A 16,490-nucleotide genomic window follows, 5' to 3' on the forward strand; every position below is an offset into this window, starting at 1 on the left:
AATCATCTCCAACAACAGCTGCCTCCGCACCCAAGCAGAGGAAATGCCAAGGTTTTCTGAACTGGAGCATAACAGCATTGCAGTTCACATCCACACTGAAGAGTTGAAAGGCTGGACGGGCAGGAGAGCCTCTAATAGCAGGAAGTTGTAACAATAATAGTGGTATAGCGATGTCACGGCCCCTGTCCTTGTGTCATGCAAATTCTAGCCAAAAAAGCTGAGTTTGAGTGTGCTGCTTGCTGTGGGCTTACCAGACGCAGGGTTTGTAGGGAGATCATTTCAAAAAAAGTGACAGAGTGACATTTCACAGTTAAAAAGTATCATATCTATTGTGTATCAGTACTTCAGCGTTTATTCAAATGATGGCAACATCACAAAGCTATTCTCTATCAAACACGTGTGCAGTTGTCTCTCATCTATATGCTTAATGTTATAGACCTATTAACTGCTTCTCTGACTGTAAAGCAAAGTTTATACCCCAAGAGATGAAACTGGAAACATTTTGCCTTACAGGGAAGTTTTTTCATCAGTGATAGCAGTGACTGTGTCAGTATTCTCAAAAGGATTACTCAGCCATTCCAGGTCTAACCTTAGCAGTGAATAACACTGCAAAGCATATTAAATGTTAGGGGGGGAAACATGACACAAAGTTGAAATTTATGTGGTCATACCTAACCTGAGCCTGACACATCAGAACATAAAAACCTGTGACTTTTATCCTCTGCATCTGTCCTGGATTACTTAAGAATGACTGCTAAGTAAATTAAAGAGCTCAGGAACATTCCCATAATCCAAGATCTTAAACTCCTGTGCCACTGACCCAAAGGCAAATACCACTGTGTGAATGTGTGTGCGTGCACATCCATTTGTGTGTTTGCATGTTAAGAGGGAGTGCCTTAGAGTTCACAGCTTGTGTAAGTGTGCATGTGGGAGCCTGTGCATGAATGCATGGCAGTGTGTGTATTTACGAGCTCGTGGACAGTTTATGTGCGTATGTGAGTGTGTGCGTCCCTGCTTGAGCTGCAGCTGAACAGGCCCCCAGCAGCTAAATACTTAAACAGTCTCCTCTGCTTTTTTGTGTGTGTGTAATCCACAGCCTGCTTCACACTTGGCTCCCATGAAATTGTTCCTTCTTTGGCTTATTGAGAGATTGCCTTCACTGTAAAATGCTTCTGCGGAGTTTGCCAAGGACCAGAGGTGTCCGATTCACAAGAATCAGAGACAAAGAGAGAGTGACAGATCCAAGGCTGCTGCACTCTCCCATAGCCCCTCTAAACATCAGAAATTCCCATTGTGTTTCGTTTTTGTTCCCATTTTTGCTATCAAAAACATTATAGTGAGGGAGAAAAGACAATTAGAACAAAATAATTATATTTATTGAATTGCCTCAAGTTGTGGTCCATCAGTTAAGTAATAAATTTCGTCAAGTTGCCCAGTTATTAACTTGGGAAATGAAAACGTCTCTTTGTTTCGCGAACAGTGCAGCTCAGTGGTCGTGTTCCTCTGCTGCACACTTTTTCTTCCAAGTGACCAGCTAGTGAAGTCATTAGGCTTTCCACTCTCTTAACAGGAGGTGGGGCGCTCCCCATAAAAACGTATTCTTAACCAGCTGCACAAAGACCGTGTGCAGTCCCAGTCTCCTCCGCGCTGTGAGTGCGCAGCGGCTGCACGGATCGCTCCTTTTGGACCTAAAAGGGCCACATTGAATGAACGTGGACACATTTGCTGCAGTTTTGTCTCGGCCGAACCCCAGTTTTCTGCTGCGACTGTTCTCCAGAAAATACTCTAATCCCCACCCCGAGACGCATCGGGACCCGTGAACAGAGAAGCTGCGGGAGTGGTCTGGAAACTTTTGCCACAATGAGCAAGCGAACGGTCAACCTTGATACCTACAGCCTGTCGCTGTTCACGGCCAAAGAGGACATCCTCAACCCCCGTTCTTCCACGAGCTGGTAACACATATTGCTTTTACACAAATCTGCATCTGCCAGCCACACCTGAGTTTATCCTTTTTCATAAGAGCAGACCGAGCTCCGACTTTGTTGTTCTGTTAGCGTTTATATTTTTTATAACGCGGTCAGAAATTCAAGTAAAGTTCGCAACTTTAGTCAAACTTTCATGCTCTCCATCTTGTTTTCCATGCGCTTAAGATGGAAAACAGCCTCTTGCGTAAGAAGAGGGCAGATTTAAGCTAATCCAGTGACGGATATGGAGGTGGCCAACACAGAGATAGCTCACAGCCTGCTATGTATTTGCAAGTCCTGTGCACGCAGGGTGGTTTATTGCCAAAGGGATGCACTCACTTTTAATTGCTTTATTACGCACGCCAGGCTGCTGGTGTGGCTCGGTGCGCGGCACCTGGATCTCCGTGACTTTGCTATTCTCCCCCAGGAATTGTGAGGCTTTGCCGGATCGTCTTTCTGCAGATGTGCTGATCCATGACATGGGCTGTCTTTCAGGCAGAGGCCTCTTAATTTGAAAGGCAGCACTGCATGCATGAGTAACTCCACATGAGCAACGAGACTTATTAATGTAGAGCAATAGCGAAGATGACTAACAAAGTTTTAGGAGAAATCTTACTGGCCGGGGGGTGTAGCTAGATGAAGAACCAATATTCAACCTAAATTCACAGTTTAGGCAAGTTTCATTTAATCAGTTGTTTTTAATGTCAGATCTAGTTTTCAGATTATTTAACAGACTAATGAAAAGAGAAAGAAATACATTTATTAGGTTCTAAGAATGCTGGACTGAGATCATGCCCATGTAACCTGAGCATCTGACACTTGACTCATTGACTCATGTTTTTGCCATAGGGTTTGGCTGATCTGTCACTATGGTGATCTACCCTTCTTTTACAAACAGTGTCAGTCTTATTGTGTACTCCCCTTCCTCTTTTTTTTTTTTTTTTTTTAAATTTCATGCACATTGTGTGTGTGCTTGTGCATTTTGTAATCCTCTGATATGAGCATGTTGTTGCAGGCTATACTCAGTAAAGTTAAAATTAAATACATGCAAATTTACCCCTCTCTTGCTTTACATCCACTCACTTTGACGAAGAAAAAAAAATCCAAGACCCCAGCTCGAGCATGTGCCCAAGTGGAAGTAGAGGACAGACTTGGTCCATCCCTGCTTCATCTCCCTCTGCCTCAAACCTCTCTCCCCCGCCCACTTTCTTCCTACATTCTTCCTGGCTTCAATTTGGAACTAACAACGCCACTCAGGAAATGAGTTTCAGAGCGCTTTGAGTTAACCATGACAAGCTGAAATCTGACAGCTTCACGAATGGAGTGGAAACACTTTTCCACATCCAGAGCATAACTTGCTCAGTTTCCACTCTTTCTTAATTTTGGCAAACCTCTCAAAGTTTCCATGTTCAGAATAACTTTTTGTCCTGACATGCTGACACTTCACTGAACCAGCAGTTCCTCATTTGAGGGCATTTCCCCCACAGCTTCGCTGAATAACAAAATCTTGATTGGGTCTCTGCCAACCAGGTGCCTAAAACAAATCTACAAACATGTGTGGATGCATATGCCTGTGATTACAACAGAGGAAAAATAGAAAAAAGAAAGAAAGAAAAGGGCATTCCTAAGCATTCATTTAACCCGCTTTCAAAGGATAAATAATTCTGCTGTGACTGAATAGCGAGGTGGGAGGGGAACATGATGATGTCATGATTCCCACTGTCAAACTATTCAGCCCATCCTTGTGCATGTGTAACCATCTGTGAAATTTCAATGTGTATGTGAGCTTTCACATCAGTATATTTGTTTCTGGATGGGCATATACTTCCTGCAGAGACTACTTGAGTTAAGGCGTCAAGAAGTTTTTGCGGAGGCTTGTTGTGCTGAATGATCCCGCCCCACTGTGTGGCCTTGCGATCCTCGTGTGTATTATCTAATGACCTTGTGTCCTGAATGGGAAACAGACCCTTTGTGGGCGAGACTCTGAAGGAAAGACGGGCAATTTCAATGCATCCATCATTCAGACTTCTCTGTTCAACAGACAGCCTTGGAGGTCTGTGCTTAGTCTCCTGGACCACTCAAGACTACCAATTGTGTTACTCAGAAGCTGTGTTTGCATGCCTTTTAAAAGGAAGAAATAAAAGAAAATAGTTCAGATCTATTTTTACAATACAACAGTGCAATCTTATGAATTGTAAGAAGTCATAATTTACATAACTAACCTTTGCTTTTCATGTTGTACAACACAAAGTTGTTGTTCTAGCACCTCGGAATGCAAGCAGGAGGTAAAATAATGTTTATGCTTTTGTTTCAGCCACGCAAATCATATAAGATAGGAATTCATATGAAGTTGTGGAGTGTTTTCATCAGAAAAAGTGTGGGCTATATCTAGACATCTGTGGCCCTGGGCAAGATTAACACATTGTTGTTGTTTTTTTTATCAACATTATTCTTGCAGATCACACTTAATTCTCTTGCAGGGGATGACTGCAGCTAGGTAGTGACACATAAAGTAAACACCTGAGTTCATTATAGTAGTTGTTTTTTATGTTTTTATCTGTTATGGAAAATACATTGAATTTTCATGTAGTTAAATGTGCTGCATAAATAGCATTGAGAGTGACATAGTAACTGAGTCATTGTGCTTAGAGCATTCAGCAGTCAATCTTGGCTGATTCTTGATTGTTTTTCTAGTTATAGATAATCCAATATTTACATTCATTAAAGAGATATTTGTCATTAAGGTGGTATGGAATTGTTCCTAAGCTGCTAAAAAAAATTCCCTCTTTGGTTTGAAATGACTTATTGTTGAGTGATGTAATACCTTCATTTGTGATCTGTTTTTTGGCAGAAGTGTAACAGCCAGGCGATCTGTCATCAAATGTTAATGGTCACAGAATTACAGGTGTTAGGTTTCAGCATTGTTGCTTTGAAATAGAAATTTGCCACCAGTGACGTTTATTATTTAAAGGCATCCAGTTTCGTCAGGAAAACTGCCCAAATTGTAATTGGCGTGCTGTTTTTGCTGCTTGTAAATTGTTAAATGAATATTACTTATTGTTACATTAATCATTTTCTTTGTATTGCTACTTTGGGGCAGTGTGTAGTAGTAGGATAGTACTCTAATAATGCCTAGCTCCTCTAGCCTGTGATTACATGTCAAGCTATCCTCAGGCAAGATACTGAACCCTGAGTCGCCCCTGATGCATCATCTGGAGTATGATTATGTGGATGTCAGGTTAAAAGCTCGTAAGCATAGAAAAAGTGTGAATAAGTGAATGAGCATTGTAGCAAGAAAGCGCTTTGAGCGTTCAAATGGATTAGAAAAAAAAGTGCTGTATAAGTAGCAGTCCATTTACCATTTCTTTAATAAGATTTCAAAAGTCAGTGGGAAATGTAGGAAATCAGCATCAGCCATTTACATTTAGCAACACATTATCCCTCCTCCCCAGGCCTCTAATCTCCTGTGAAGGGATTCTCCTATTGATGATAACTTGGACTACCTTTATTGCAACATAGGCTTTTTGCGTTGCTTCAAAAGTTCCACAGGCTCATGTATGATTAACTGACACCTAAACAGTCCCTGAGTCTAAAGTTACTTTTTAGATGAAGTACACCTGTGTTGCAGGGCTGCATGTGTGTGAACGTGCACACTTCGGTTCTTCTGCCTGTAAATAGTAATAAAGTACAGTTAACACTGTTATCAGGAAGCTAATCCCTGCTTAAACTTCCTTGTACACGTTCTGCTTTTTGTTCAGTTCCTGAATTATCCACAGTGACCCACCTGTCAAAACCCCCCTAAAACACAGCAGTTCAAGCTTTTCATACACACATGCCATTGTGCAACGTTACCTCACGTCCTTCTATGTTGAAACAATACCTGCTGGTCACCTTACTGTAAAATCCCACAGAAGGAACCCAAGCAGTCTGATTGGTTCCCTTTCCTTTCACTGTTCAGGATGAGGCTTCAAAGGTTGCACAGTTGCTTCCAGGCTCACTGACACAAGACACATTGATCTAAAATATAAATAGCAGCGTACTGTAAATAGGACATCAGAGGTGAGTACACTGGACCGTGACAGTATAATCTTTGTCACAGCGACCTGTACCGTACCTTGGAGTAGCTTTGTTTGTGACATAGAGGCATGAATCTTATCAAAAGAAACCCACATCCTGTCACTTATTTTTCCTTTAACACTAAGACTACAACTTGGCCCAATCCGGTGGGTTCCATGGGGGCGACACTTGAACACTAACATAAGCTGATCAGAGCACAACTGGAGCCGGTGAAGTGCTTTTTGTGTGACATTAGGACAAAGATCATACACACAAGTGATCTGTTGGGGCACATACCTATCAGCTTTTTGTTTAACGTTATTCCAACAGAATTTCCTGTCTTGTTAGAAAAACAAACAATTCCACTGCACTGTGTAGGCTGAAGCTTCTGCAGAGCAGTACCCTCAGCTTGTGTCGCTTGCTTGTGTGAGCAAGTTTGTGGGTGGCATGTTTGAAGATGATGACAATGATAGCTATAATGGCTGTTGTATGTATCCCTGTTTAGATGAACTTAGGGGATGATTTGAGCAGTTATCACTAAACAACTGCTTTCTTCTCCCTTAAATGTTGTTTAGAGTCATCTAGGGTCTGAGACAAAGCTGCAGGGTAATGGTAGGGTTTAGCCATGGTGAGACATGACTACACACCGTGACACTGGATGTGTGTATTCTACCTGTTTGGCCTCACATGTTTGGGTCTCTAAGTGTGCAAACTGTTGTTTGTTTGGAAGTGCGACTCATAGCTGCCACACAGAAAATGGAAAATGTTGGTAATTAATGTTTCAAGGTACTGTCGTGCCATTCATTTTGGTTTCAGGTGTCAGTTGTGAACAATGTAAAGAGCTCTCACCTTAATAAAAGAAATTGTATCCCACAGATTTTCTTTCCATTGCAGCAAAGGTTTGGCATTAAGATCATGGTAAACAAAGCTCTCGAAGTATTTTGTCAATCCTACTTTACAACTGACCTTTCTTTCAAATTCTCCTTTTGTTCATTCAAGTGTCTCACATCATTTCACCCATTGTTTCCAGTGGAGCTCTGTCCTTTTCTGTGCCTACAGCAGTGGGGGCAACAAATGACTTATTGTTTTATATAAGTCTTCAGGACTCTGCTGAAAAACTTTGTGGAAGTATGATTTCTTTTCATGCACATGTTATGATAAATGGAAGCAACATCAGGGAGGACTGCCTGTTCAGCTAATGGGCCTCGCACATAGCCAGGGTATTATTTTCAAGGGCGTGTCTGATAGCTGTCTAAAGACATAGTGTTTCTTCAAACATTGGGATGAGAATGAATACAGAGTGTGGCGTGTGTGTCCTAAGCCAACCGATGGACTTTTAGGGGTATGTGTAAGCAATGATGTGATATACCACAACTCACAAGTATAATCACAGTCATATAGTAAAATTAAAGATATGTGAGTAACCTAACTATTATAATGTTGCAATGCTTATATTGAGAAGTGCTGAAAGAACTGATGGGCTTCCACATGGTTTTCCTCAACTACTAAGGATGGTCTAAGCAAGAAGGCAAAGAAAAATTCACCCCTGCAGAGCCTTATTGGAGAAATAAAAAGCAAAAAGAAAATTATCCCGTTTGTATGATCGGAAGTAATATCTAAAAAGAACAGTTCTTCTTTAAAAAGTAAGAATGTGTTTTAAAGTTCATTGCTTTGGATCTTGCAAAAAAAAAGTGCACAGAGAGACAATTTGTCATGTTCCTGTGGCTCATTGACTTGAGTGTGCCAAGCATAACACGACAAGCAGTGTCAGACGGTTACAAAGTCCCTATTGTAAATGGAATTATTTAAAACAATAACCCTGGCGCCTCTCTTCCCATAATTTTGGGTCTAAATTATTGCAAAAACAATTGTAGAAGGGCAACCGTCCACATGGTTTTGTTACTGACAGGCTCTTATTATCTGTGATTGTTTTTGATGTTATCCTGCCTTGCTTTTAAGTATGCCATCCAACCATCCATCCATCCATCCATCCATCCATCCATCCATCCATCTATCCATCCATCCATTTTCACTTCAGGCTTGCAGAGTGGCTGTCCCAGAAAGTAACTACCAAGTACACGCACACACACACAAACAGAATTTCAAAATAGACAGCCCTCCTCTGGCAGCGTTCCTCTTTGTCCTTTCTGTTCTAAGCACCACCTACCAAATAAGCACAGGTATATGCATGTTCTTCGTACAAGCTAAAAATGAGTCAGTATTGACTTTTGGCTTTACACAGTATACAGATGCCCTCTTCTTAACCCATTCCACCCCTGAGTCTTAACTTCTTACAAGGAATATCCTCTCTGCGCTTAAATTACTCACCTCACCAGGTCTGAAGAGAACTATGAAGTTTCCCAGTGTGGCCTAGACTGTCTAAAGCCATAAAAGTCTAGGTCCATATTGATTCTAATGAGTTACATATTATTACTTATTATACCTTGTAATTTTTTAAATTAAGCTATGCCTGCTATAATACATGATTTTGCATTCAAACATTCTTTATTAAGGAAGAGAAAGGAAATAATAGCGATAAATTGTGCAGGTTATTAGTTAAAGGTTGGTTACCACACAAATCTTTATTCGGTGAGAAACAAACCAGTAAGGTTCTAATCCGGAAAAGGTGTTCATTAGTACCTTGATTCAGGACTTTATAGTAGATGATTAAAATAACCACATAGGAGATACTATATTATCGAGTAATTAGATAGTGATTCGTTCATGATTATCTCTAAATTGAACTTCTTTATGAACTGTTTTCTAACTTTACGCACAACACTGAGAGGCACAGAACTGTAACTATTCATTCATTAGTAGTAACTCCAATAGTAGCTAGGCTTTTTATGCCACATCAAGGAGTAAAGCTTCATTCTTTTTTCCTTCAGGATTACTTCTCTGACACATGCAAATGCATATACACACAGAACAACATTAAACAGGTTTAATGAAGACACACTGGGCTCTCATTCCTACAGTCACACTGTCAGGTTTCATGAGCTGTGCTTGCCGACTTGTTCAAGCAACTGCTCCTACTTTACCACAGTTACAAAAGCGCTCCTTGTTTATAGTGATGGCATTGTGTGGGTTAAATGTTAGCATTTCGCAGCAACACAGAATGCAAGACTTTGACTGGGAACTCTATTTTCCCTTCTCCTGCCCTGTTTGTTCACTTGCTGGCGGTGAGATTGAGCTGTGCGTCCTTGTGGAAAGTTGGGGGGGGGGGCTCTGTTGTCCTGACGACCCTGGTGGGAAAGCTAGGTTGTTTGCTGAGAGTGAATGAATTGAGGGAGGTGAGTGAAGAGGGACTAAGCAGGATGGGAAGGGACTGCAAATGAATGAGGTAAAGTTAAAAGAAAATAAAGGACAGTATGTGAGAGGAAGGACCAAGAGTTGCAGCAGATGGAAGATCAGCCCTGAAGGGTGGTCCGGATGAAAGTCTTTTGAAAAGCAGAGCCATCAAATTATAAAACTTAAAGAGGCAATAGAGTGGAGAAAAGAAAAGAGGACAGGTGGAGGGGTGAAGAGCAATGAGAATAAGATCAAAGCATTAAGAGAAGATACAGAGAGGACGGGCTAAATGAGCTCCAAGTGGGTATTTAATACTTGAGAGTTTGCTTTGTTTAACTGAAGGAAATGCTTGAAGATGAGATGCCATCGTGTTTTCAATGAGCCTGTAATAACTGTAATGTAGAGAAGGGAGGATGCTTACATGTGTGTGTGTGTGTGTGTGTTGTGTACGTGTGTGCCTGTGTGGTGCTGTTGGACAGTTTTGGCAGGAAATGCCAGAGTGATCCCAGTGGACCGTGATTTTAGAAGATTTTTTGCTCTCCTCTCTTCTCCTCTCCAGATAAACTATATACCTTCCAGAGTCATAACGATTTACCCCATATAGACTCGCAACAACTCACAGTATTACTTTCATCAAAACTCTTCCCTCCATTAACCACATACTCCAACTGCCCCCTTGGAAACCTCCAATACACTTTGACTGCTTCCCATTGTGCGCCATTGTTGAAGGCGCCCTTCTTAACCTACCCATTTACACTTTTGTGTATCCCCTAGTGCTTTTCATCGTTTTCCCCAGTGTGAACCCATCTCTGAGTGTCTCTTCTCCAACCAGAATATAACTCTCCACCGTGTGGCCCCGTCTCTCTTTAAGCTCCCACCGTCACGACACTGAATTTCTTGTATCCATCTTCTATTGTTTTTAGCTTAAGTGCTGCTGTGTTGTTGAGTAAAAATAAAAGTATAGAGGGGGTTATATTAAGTTTTATTCAAACGGTAATATAACTTAAAATAGTTTTTGTTTGTTTCCGCTCGAGACAGTTTCCTCCCTGCTGAATCAATGCATGCTGTTTGGCTTTGGGAAAAGCTACCGTGTTTTGCGGGTTGCGTTCTTTGCTAGTGCGACGTGCACTATCGCGTGATGGTAGTAAATTTTGTTCTCATATTCTACTGGAACAGTTGCCTGCACAACTAAGCTACCTTTTCTTTAAAGCTTGGGTTGTATTACACATTACAGTTAATTGCAATGTGTGCAGCCTCTGCTTGCAACATAACTGGTTAATGCTATCTGTAGATTAACTGAAGGCTGTAACGTGAAACCAGGTGTTGATCGCTTGATCTTATAGTGCGCGCTGCTGGCCGCCTGTGTCATTTTGTAGTCTTAGCGTTAATCTTGTGTTTTGTCTGCATTTGTTGCAAGATTGCTGTCTCAGGACCTTGATTGACACTTACTACACGGCAGCATAATATTTGTCTATCTTGGTCTCTTTGTCTGTCCCCCCGATATTTTCCATTTACGACAGGGAGGGCTGCTTTTTCTTTTTTTCTCACTGGTCCTTGGCAGTGATTTAATTACTTATTTGTTTAGTTTGTCGTTTTCTAAACTTCTCTGGCTCCGTGTTTTGCTGAGAGCAGATTTTTTAAACCCCCTCCCCTCCTCCTTGCAGCATTCCATTCAGTCTCTCCCTCACCCCCTCTGCCTGATATTGTATGCAATCTGTTGTTTGTTCGCCAAAGATTTTACATTATATTTAGCTACACTTGCAGTCCTTTCTTATAATTTTGCCATCCGTCGCCTCTGTCATTTCTCTTGGATTTACCATATTCTCTAGGCCAAATAGCTTTTGTGGTCTGTAATAGTCTCCAGGGGAGTCTGATATTTTCTCCACCCTGTCAAGTATTATACAGATCAGTCAGCGTTGCTCACAGGGTGGATCTGAGAAACTCTTATGGGTCATACAGGCGAGTGTTTACGCTTCAAAATTGCACAGCTGTCCTTGAAAGGGGAGGAAACACGAGGCATCTTTAGTGTGAGCATTACCCTACCAGAAATGCAAAACAATGTAAGTGATATTTGCTTATGGTGGAAAAACTACAGGCTTCTTTGTGCTGCCTAAGCAGTGCCTGCATGAAGAAATCACAATATTTAAGAAAAGAAGATGCAAGCATGAAAATGTGACCTTGTCCTCTATGTAGCCAAACTGACAAGGTTTTTTAAGTATTTCAACCAGTCTAAGTGAACAGTGGTCTTTGCAGCAATTAGCTCTGGAGTCGTGCAGGTTTATTGGTAGCTTTCAGTGAGACCTTTAAAATATTTTCAACAAGCAGAAAATGAAAAAAAAAAACATTGGAAGTTAATGATCATCAAACATTTAGTGACTCTTTGTCTCATTTTAATTTGGGGCGCTGCGTATCCCAGAAGAGAGCAATCATTACAGGATAAAGATTTGTAATCACTGAGAAAGAAAACTTTGCATTGATTTTATTATTAACCCATTCCATGCTAATAAAATGCACCACATGACACAACAAAACCACTGGATGTGCTCATTGCAGAGGTCAAGATTTTCCATTTATTTTTCATGTTTGCTCTTGACCTCATGCTTTGAAGAAATGCTTCCTGTGGGACAGTTGTTTAATTTCATAAATTCAGCATTAATGATGGTTTATGATACGGTATATTTCACAGCTTCACATTAAACAGAATTGGTAGAGCAAAAGGCAACATTTGCTTCTATTTACTGTCAATATGGTAGGATTATTGCAGGCAGCTGAATTCATCTTTTGTTTGCAGTTTATCACTAATTAGTTCATTATCATTAATTTTGTGCATTGTTTCAGTAGCTTGTATAGTTTTCATTGTTTAACTGGAAAATGCCAGTGAAAAAGGGTTTTATGCTAAAACATTAAAGACTTTTTGCTTCACAGGACATCCTAGAAAGGTATTTTTTTTTCACTGTATGTGAAGTATTGTCTGACTGTATATCCACTATGGCATCTGGTCTGCTTGACTAGGATAAAAACATGCTGCTGATTGGGACTTGGGCATGGTTTTATTATTAGGTCAAAAGTCTTGGCAAGACATCACCATCACGTCATAGCTGGGCCTCTTCAGAGCCAGCTTTACGTCTGACACAGTAGTATACTGGTAATAGACCAGACATTATATGCTGGTCTAAAGTCTGACAACATATGTTTTATGATGACAGTATGGTTTCAGTTACTCTCACACATAGCTATACACTTCTCTTTGTATTTGGCAGTACTTCAGTCTGATCTCATTTGGAAAGGTATAGTTAAGTATTAACTTCATCAGAAATGACAGCAGCAGGATATTACACCCTACTTAATAAACCACAGAACTGCTAGAGGGTACCTGGCTTGTTGAAATAAGATTTCACCCCCATCATTGCAAAAACCTTTTTTTGTGGTTATTTTCAGATTTTTTGCCTCTTGGCTTCATCAACGTATCAACATTATGTTGCAATGAACAATAGATGGCTGTGCAAAAATCATGAGCCACACTTGATTTCTTTGTATGTCTCTTCCAAGGAACCAGACTTCCTTGTAATTTTTAAAGTGGCCCTGAGCAACAGTTCTCCAGGTTTTCTGAAGGTCTTTCAGAGTTTTTCTTTGGAAATTTTGTTTGGCTGCTTTTCCACTCATTTTCAGCGAAGCATTGTACCTGACAGTTTTCACAAGAGTGTTTTGTTTGTTAAATCACTGACCTGCGGGGAAAAAGAGGCAGTGGTTTGTCTTTTCTCTTAGTTGAAGCTATGAAAATGCCAAAGATAACACAGTTTGACAAACATAAAATAATAATTTTGTACCACTAAGGTGATTTCCAAAGAGCTATTAGCTGAAAACCTGGCATATTCTGGTATGTGTATGATCTCATTCAAAAAATTAGGAAACTGACAAATGAAGGACCAAAAAAGGAGATGAACAGTATCTGAAAATCATATCCTTAAAAAACATGAAAAAAAATCTGTAAATACCTGATACAGCAACTGAGAAATACATCTAGTGTTTCAGTTGATCCATATACTGTTCACTGAAGCCTCATCAGAAATGTTCTTTGTCAAAGGCTGGTTGAGGCGTGCCAAATTACACAAGAAAAGATGGAAAATTAGTAGCAGCAGATCTTATAGAGTGATGAAATTTGAAGTTTGCAGTTTAAAAGCTGTCACTGTTTAACAGGTTCAACAGTGAGTGTCTGCAGCCATCTTTAAAACACACACAGTGACACAGTGGAAGCTCTGTCGTAGTTTCGGGCTTCATTTCAGTTGTTAGCGTTGGGCATCTTGTTACAATTGATTAAATTATGAATGTAGAAAAGTACCATCAGATTTGGATCCACCATAAAATATCATCTGGAAAACATCAGGCTGGCAACAGCTTCAGTTTTCAGAATGACAACGAAGCAGTTAAACCATACCTGGTGAAAAAAACCCAGAATAGCTCACAACAACAATATTAGACATGAACTGGCCTCTCCGGAGCCCGGACCACAACACTGTTGAAGCAGTGCTGGATCAGTTTGACAGAGAAGAGTACAAAAAGCAGCCAACATCCAAAGAAGAGCTTTGAATGTCCTTCGAGAAGCCTGGAGGTCTATTCCTGAAGACTACTTAAAGCTCATTAGACTTGTACAAATGTTTTTGATTGATAAACTATGTTGTATGTTTGAACATGTCAATAAATTGCTCCTATTTCCTTTTTTTTTTAAGCAAACTATAAAAAGAAGTGTGACTCAAGACTTCTACAAAGTACTGCACATTCAAATATCTGTATTAAATTTGTCTTATCATGATCATTACTCCAGTTTAATTGTAACTTTTTTTACAGAGTAGGTAAGGAGGGCAGGACGTTAGGCACGGGAACAGCAAAGAGAATCCGGTCAACATTCAAAATAAAAGACCTCATCCAGACTACACACTTTTATCTGAAATGCTCATTTAAACTGTATGAGGGACAAAATAGCATTGGAGACATCAGATTACACAGACACAAAGCAGGTGTATTTTAGGGGGTTAGTCTTTAGTGACATGTTTCAGTCCTCTACTGTTAAACAGCTCCAATTAAAGGACCTTGCTGCTTGCTTTGAAAGGATTACAGTAATTCTCTGTAGGCTGCCCGAATCCATAAATATGAGGACCAAGACTTTTCCCGTCTCATTTCCTTTGCAACATTCATTTGTATCTTACCTCTTTTTCAAAATGCACTAAATTTTCATCTCGTTCGCCTTCATTCTTTCTGATACTTTTTTTCTGAATGAATCTGGGTCATCTGGAGATTTAAGTGCTTAGAAGAGTTCATATAAAACCATGACTCAGCAACATTGTTTTATGCATGTTATTAATAAGGGACTGCTGCGAAACTAGGTACTCTAGACTGTGCGTAAAGTAGTGGAGCTTCTGATGAAGCTGTTTTCATTGACATATGCACACACTTGTACAACTTAATTGAAAGTATGTGTGCTCTCTGTGCCTCTTTGGCTTAGCATGCAACATTTTTTACTCAGGATACATCACTTAGGTCACACCATACCAGTCTGTAGGACTCTTACAAGCCAGACAAATACTTGGCTTTATTCCGTTACTTCCTCTCTCTTAGTCAGATTTCCTGAAACCCTTCCCATAAACCTCCATGTGTCTCTGCAGTGCAGACGGAAGAATGTGTGCACCACTGGGGTCGCTGTGTGGTCACTATATGAGTATCACGTCTGACTAGACTTATTATGCCCATGTTTGGAGAGAGGAAATGAGCGCCGTGTGCTGCAGGGACGTCTCCAAGCTCCCCAGTCTAGTGCAAACGTAGTGGTAGACTGGGAGACAAGGTAAAAATAGAACTGGAAGGCCAGGTCATCTTTGAGCCAAAAGTAAGGAATTGTGAAGCTGAGAGGAGCAGAAGAAGTATATGTCATGTGAAATAAAAAGACATTATCCATAAAGTAGCCATTTAAATCCTAGGTACAGTAGACAGGCAAATACAAGACTTGACTTAAGTAGTTATAAATTTGTCGATAAGCTTTACCTGGGAGTTGCTGGTGTATGTGTGCCATACATTGGGGAGAGAAAGGGGCACAAAGTAATGGTTGATGGAGAGCTTAATCCTTGTGAATCCTCCCAGCATTTCATCTGTTTTTTTATATCTTATTCTTCATACCCAGTTTATCAGCAGTGTGCAAAATAAAATAAAAAACCCTCTCATATCTCAGCGACTGGCAAAGATGGAAGGAATAAATGACCTATGAGCTCACAAGAACCCGCTGTCAGAGAGACACAGAGGGAGAAAAATGAAGATGAGATATTGCTTCAGTTTGTGAACGAGGTGTGTTTTACTACAAGATTTAAAATAGGAGGAATAAAGCAGAGTTGCTAGAGGTGAAGGTCAGAATAATGAATTTAAAGTGGTAAAGATTGTTACACATCAACTGAATATATAGAGTGAGGACGGATGGCAAAGTTAATAAAAAATGTGAAAAATGATCGGTGATTCTGGGCCCCATAAATATATTCTCATAGATTTACTTCTTTACTTCTTTATTTTATAATAAAGGACTAGCACAATAATATGCATTCCTTTAAAAAATTAAATAAAAAAATAAATAGAAGAAAAAACCATCAAAGAATATCTCTTCAGAATCTACAGCACAGGAGAAACGTGTATGCTGTGTTCAAGTGTTTCCTGTGTAATGCAGCACTCTGCTGTTGCAGAGTTTAGCCTGGTGAGGGGAGAGCATGGATACGCAATCATCTGCTTCTGTGATGTTGATCTTGAAATGGTAGAGCTTAGCATGTTTGGAGGTATTACAGGGGCGCTGGCAGGCCAAGACAAACCTTCTCTATTGTTACTGGCTCAGGCTTACAGTACATTGTGTGCATGTGCCTGTGTTTCCAGACTGCCATTTCTTTAAATACAGATGTTTATTTGTTGAGTTACTGGCTGTGGCTACGATGCTGAGATTTCATTTCCCACTGTTAATTACTTTAAAGAGTTGATGTTTCAGATTATGACATCATTGCTCTAGGCTTTTCTTTTCTTGTTCTCACTCTCTCCCACTTTGCGCCCCATTGCCCTTCATGATGGCCCCTTTCCCGCCCTTTCACGTGTCTCTTCTCTTCTCTTCTCTTCTCTTCTCTTCTCTTCTCTTCTCTTCTCTTCTCTTCTCTTCTCTTC

The 16,490-nt window shown here is 40.3% G+C and overlaps 1 protein-coding gene across 1 annotated transcript in view; it reads left to right on the top strand.

The window, feature by feature from the left end:
• Positions 1–1,576: 1,576 nt before the first annotated feature.
• Positions 1,577–16,490, top strand: part of LOC146562409 (uncharacterized) — a 33,741-nt gene continuing 18,827 nt past the window's right edge. Inside the window, exon 1 of the mRNA XM_085294127.1 lies at positions 1,577–1,952. Coding sequence (XP_085150253.1) covers positions 1,861–1,952 — 92 coding nt within the window. The 5' untranslated portion in view covers positions 1,577–1,860. The remainder of the gene's footprint in view (positions 1,953–16,490) is intronic.

This window comes from Mchenga conophoros, linkage group LG12, assembly GCF_057382185.1.
Source record: "Mchenga conophoros isolate Kocher_MC1m ecotype Shallow Benthic linkage group LG12, M_conophoros_male_GT1.1, whole genome shotgun sequence".
Lineage (NCBI taxonomy): Eukaryota > Metazoa > Chordata > Actinopteri > Cichliformes > Cichlidae > Mchenga > Mchenga conophoros.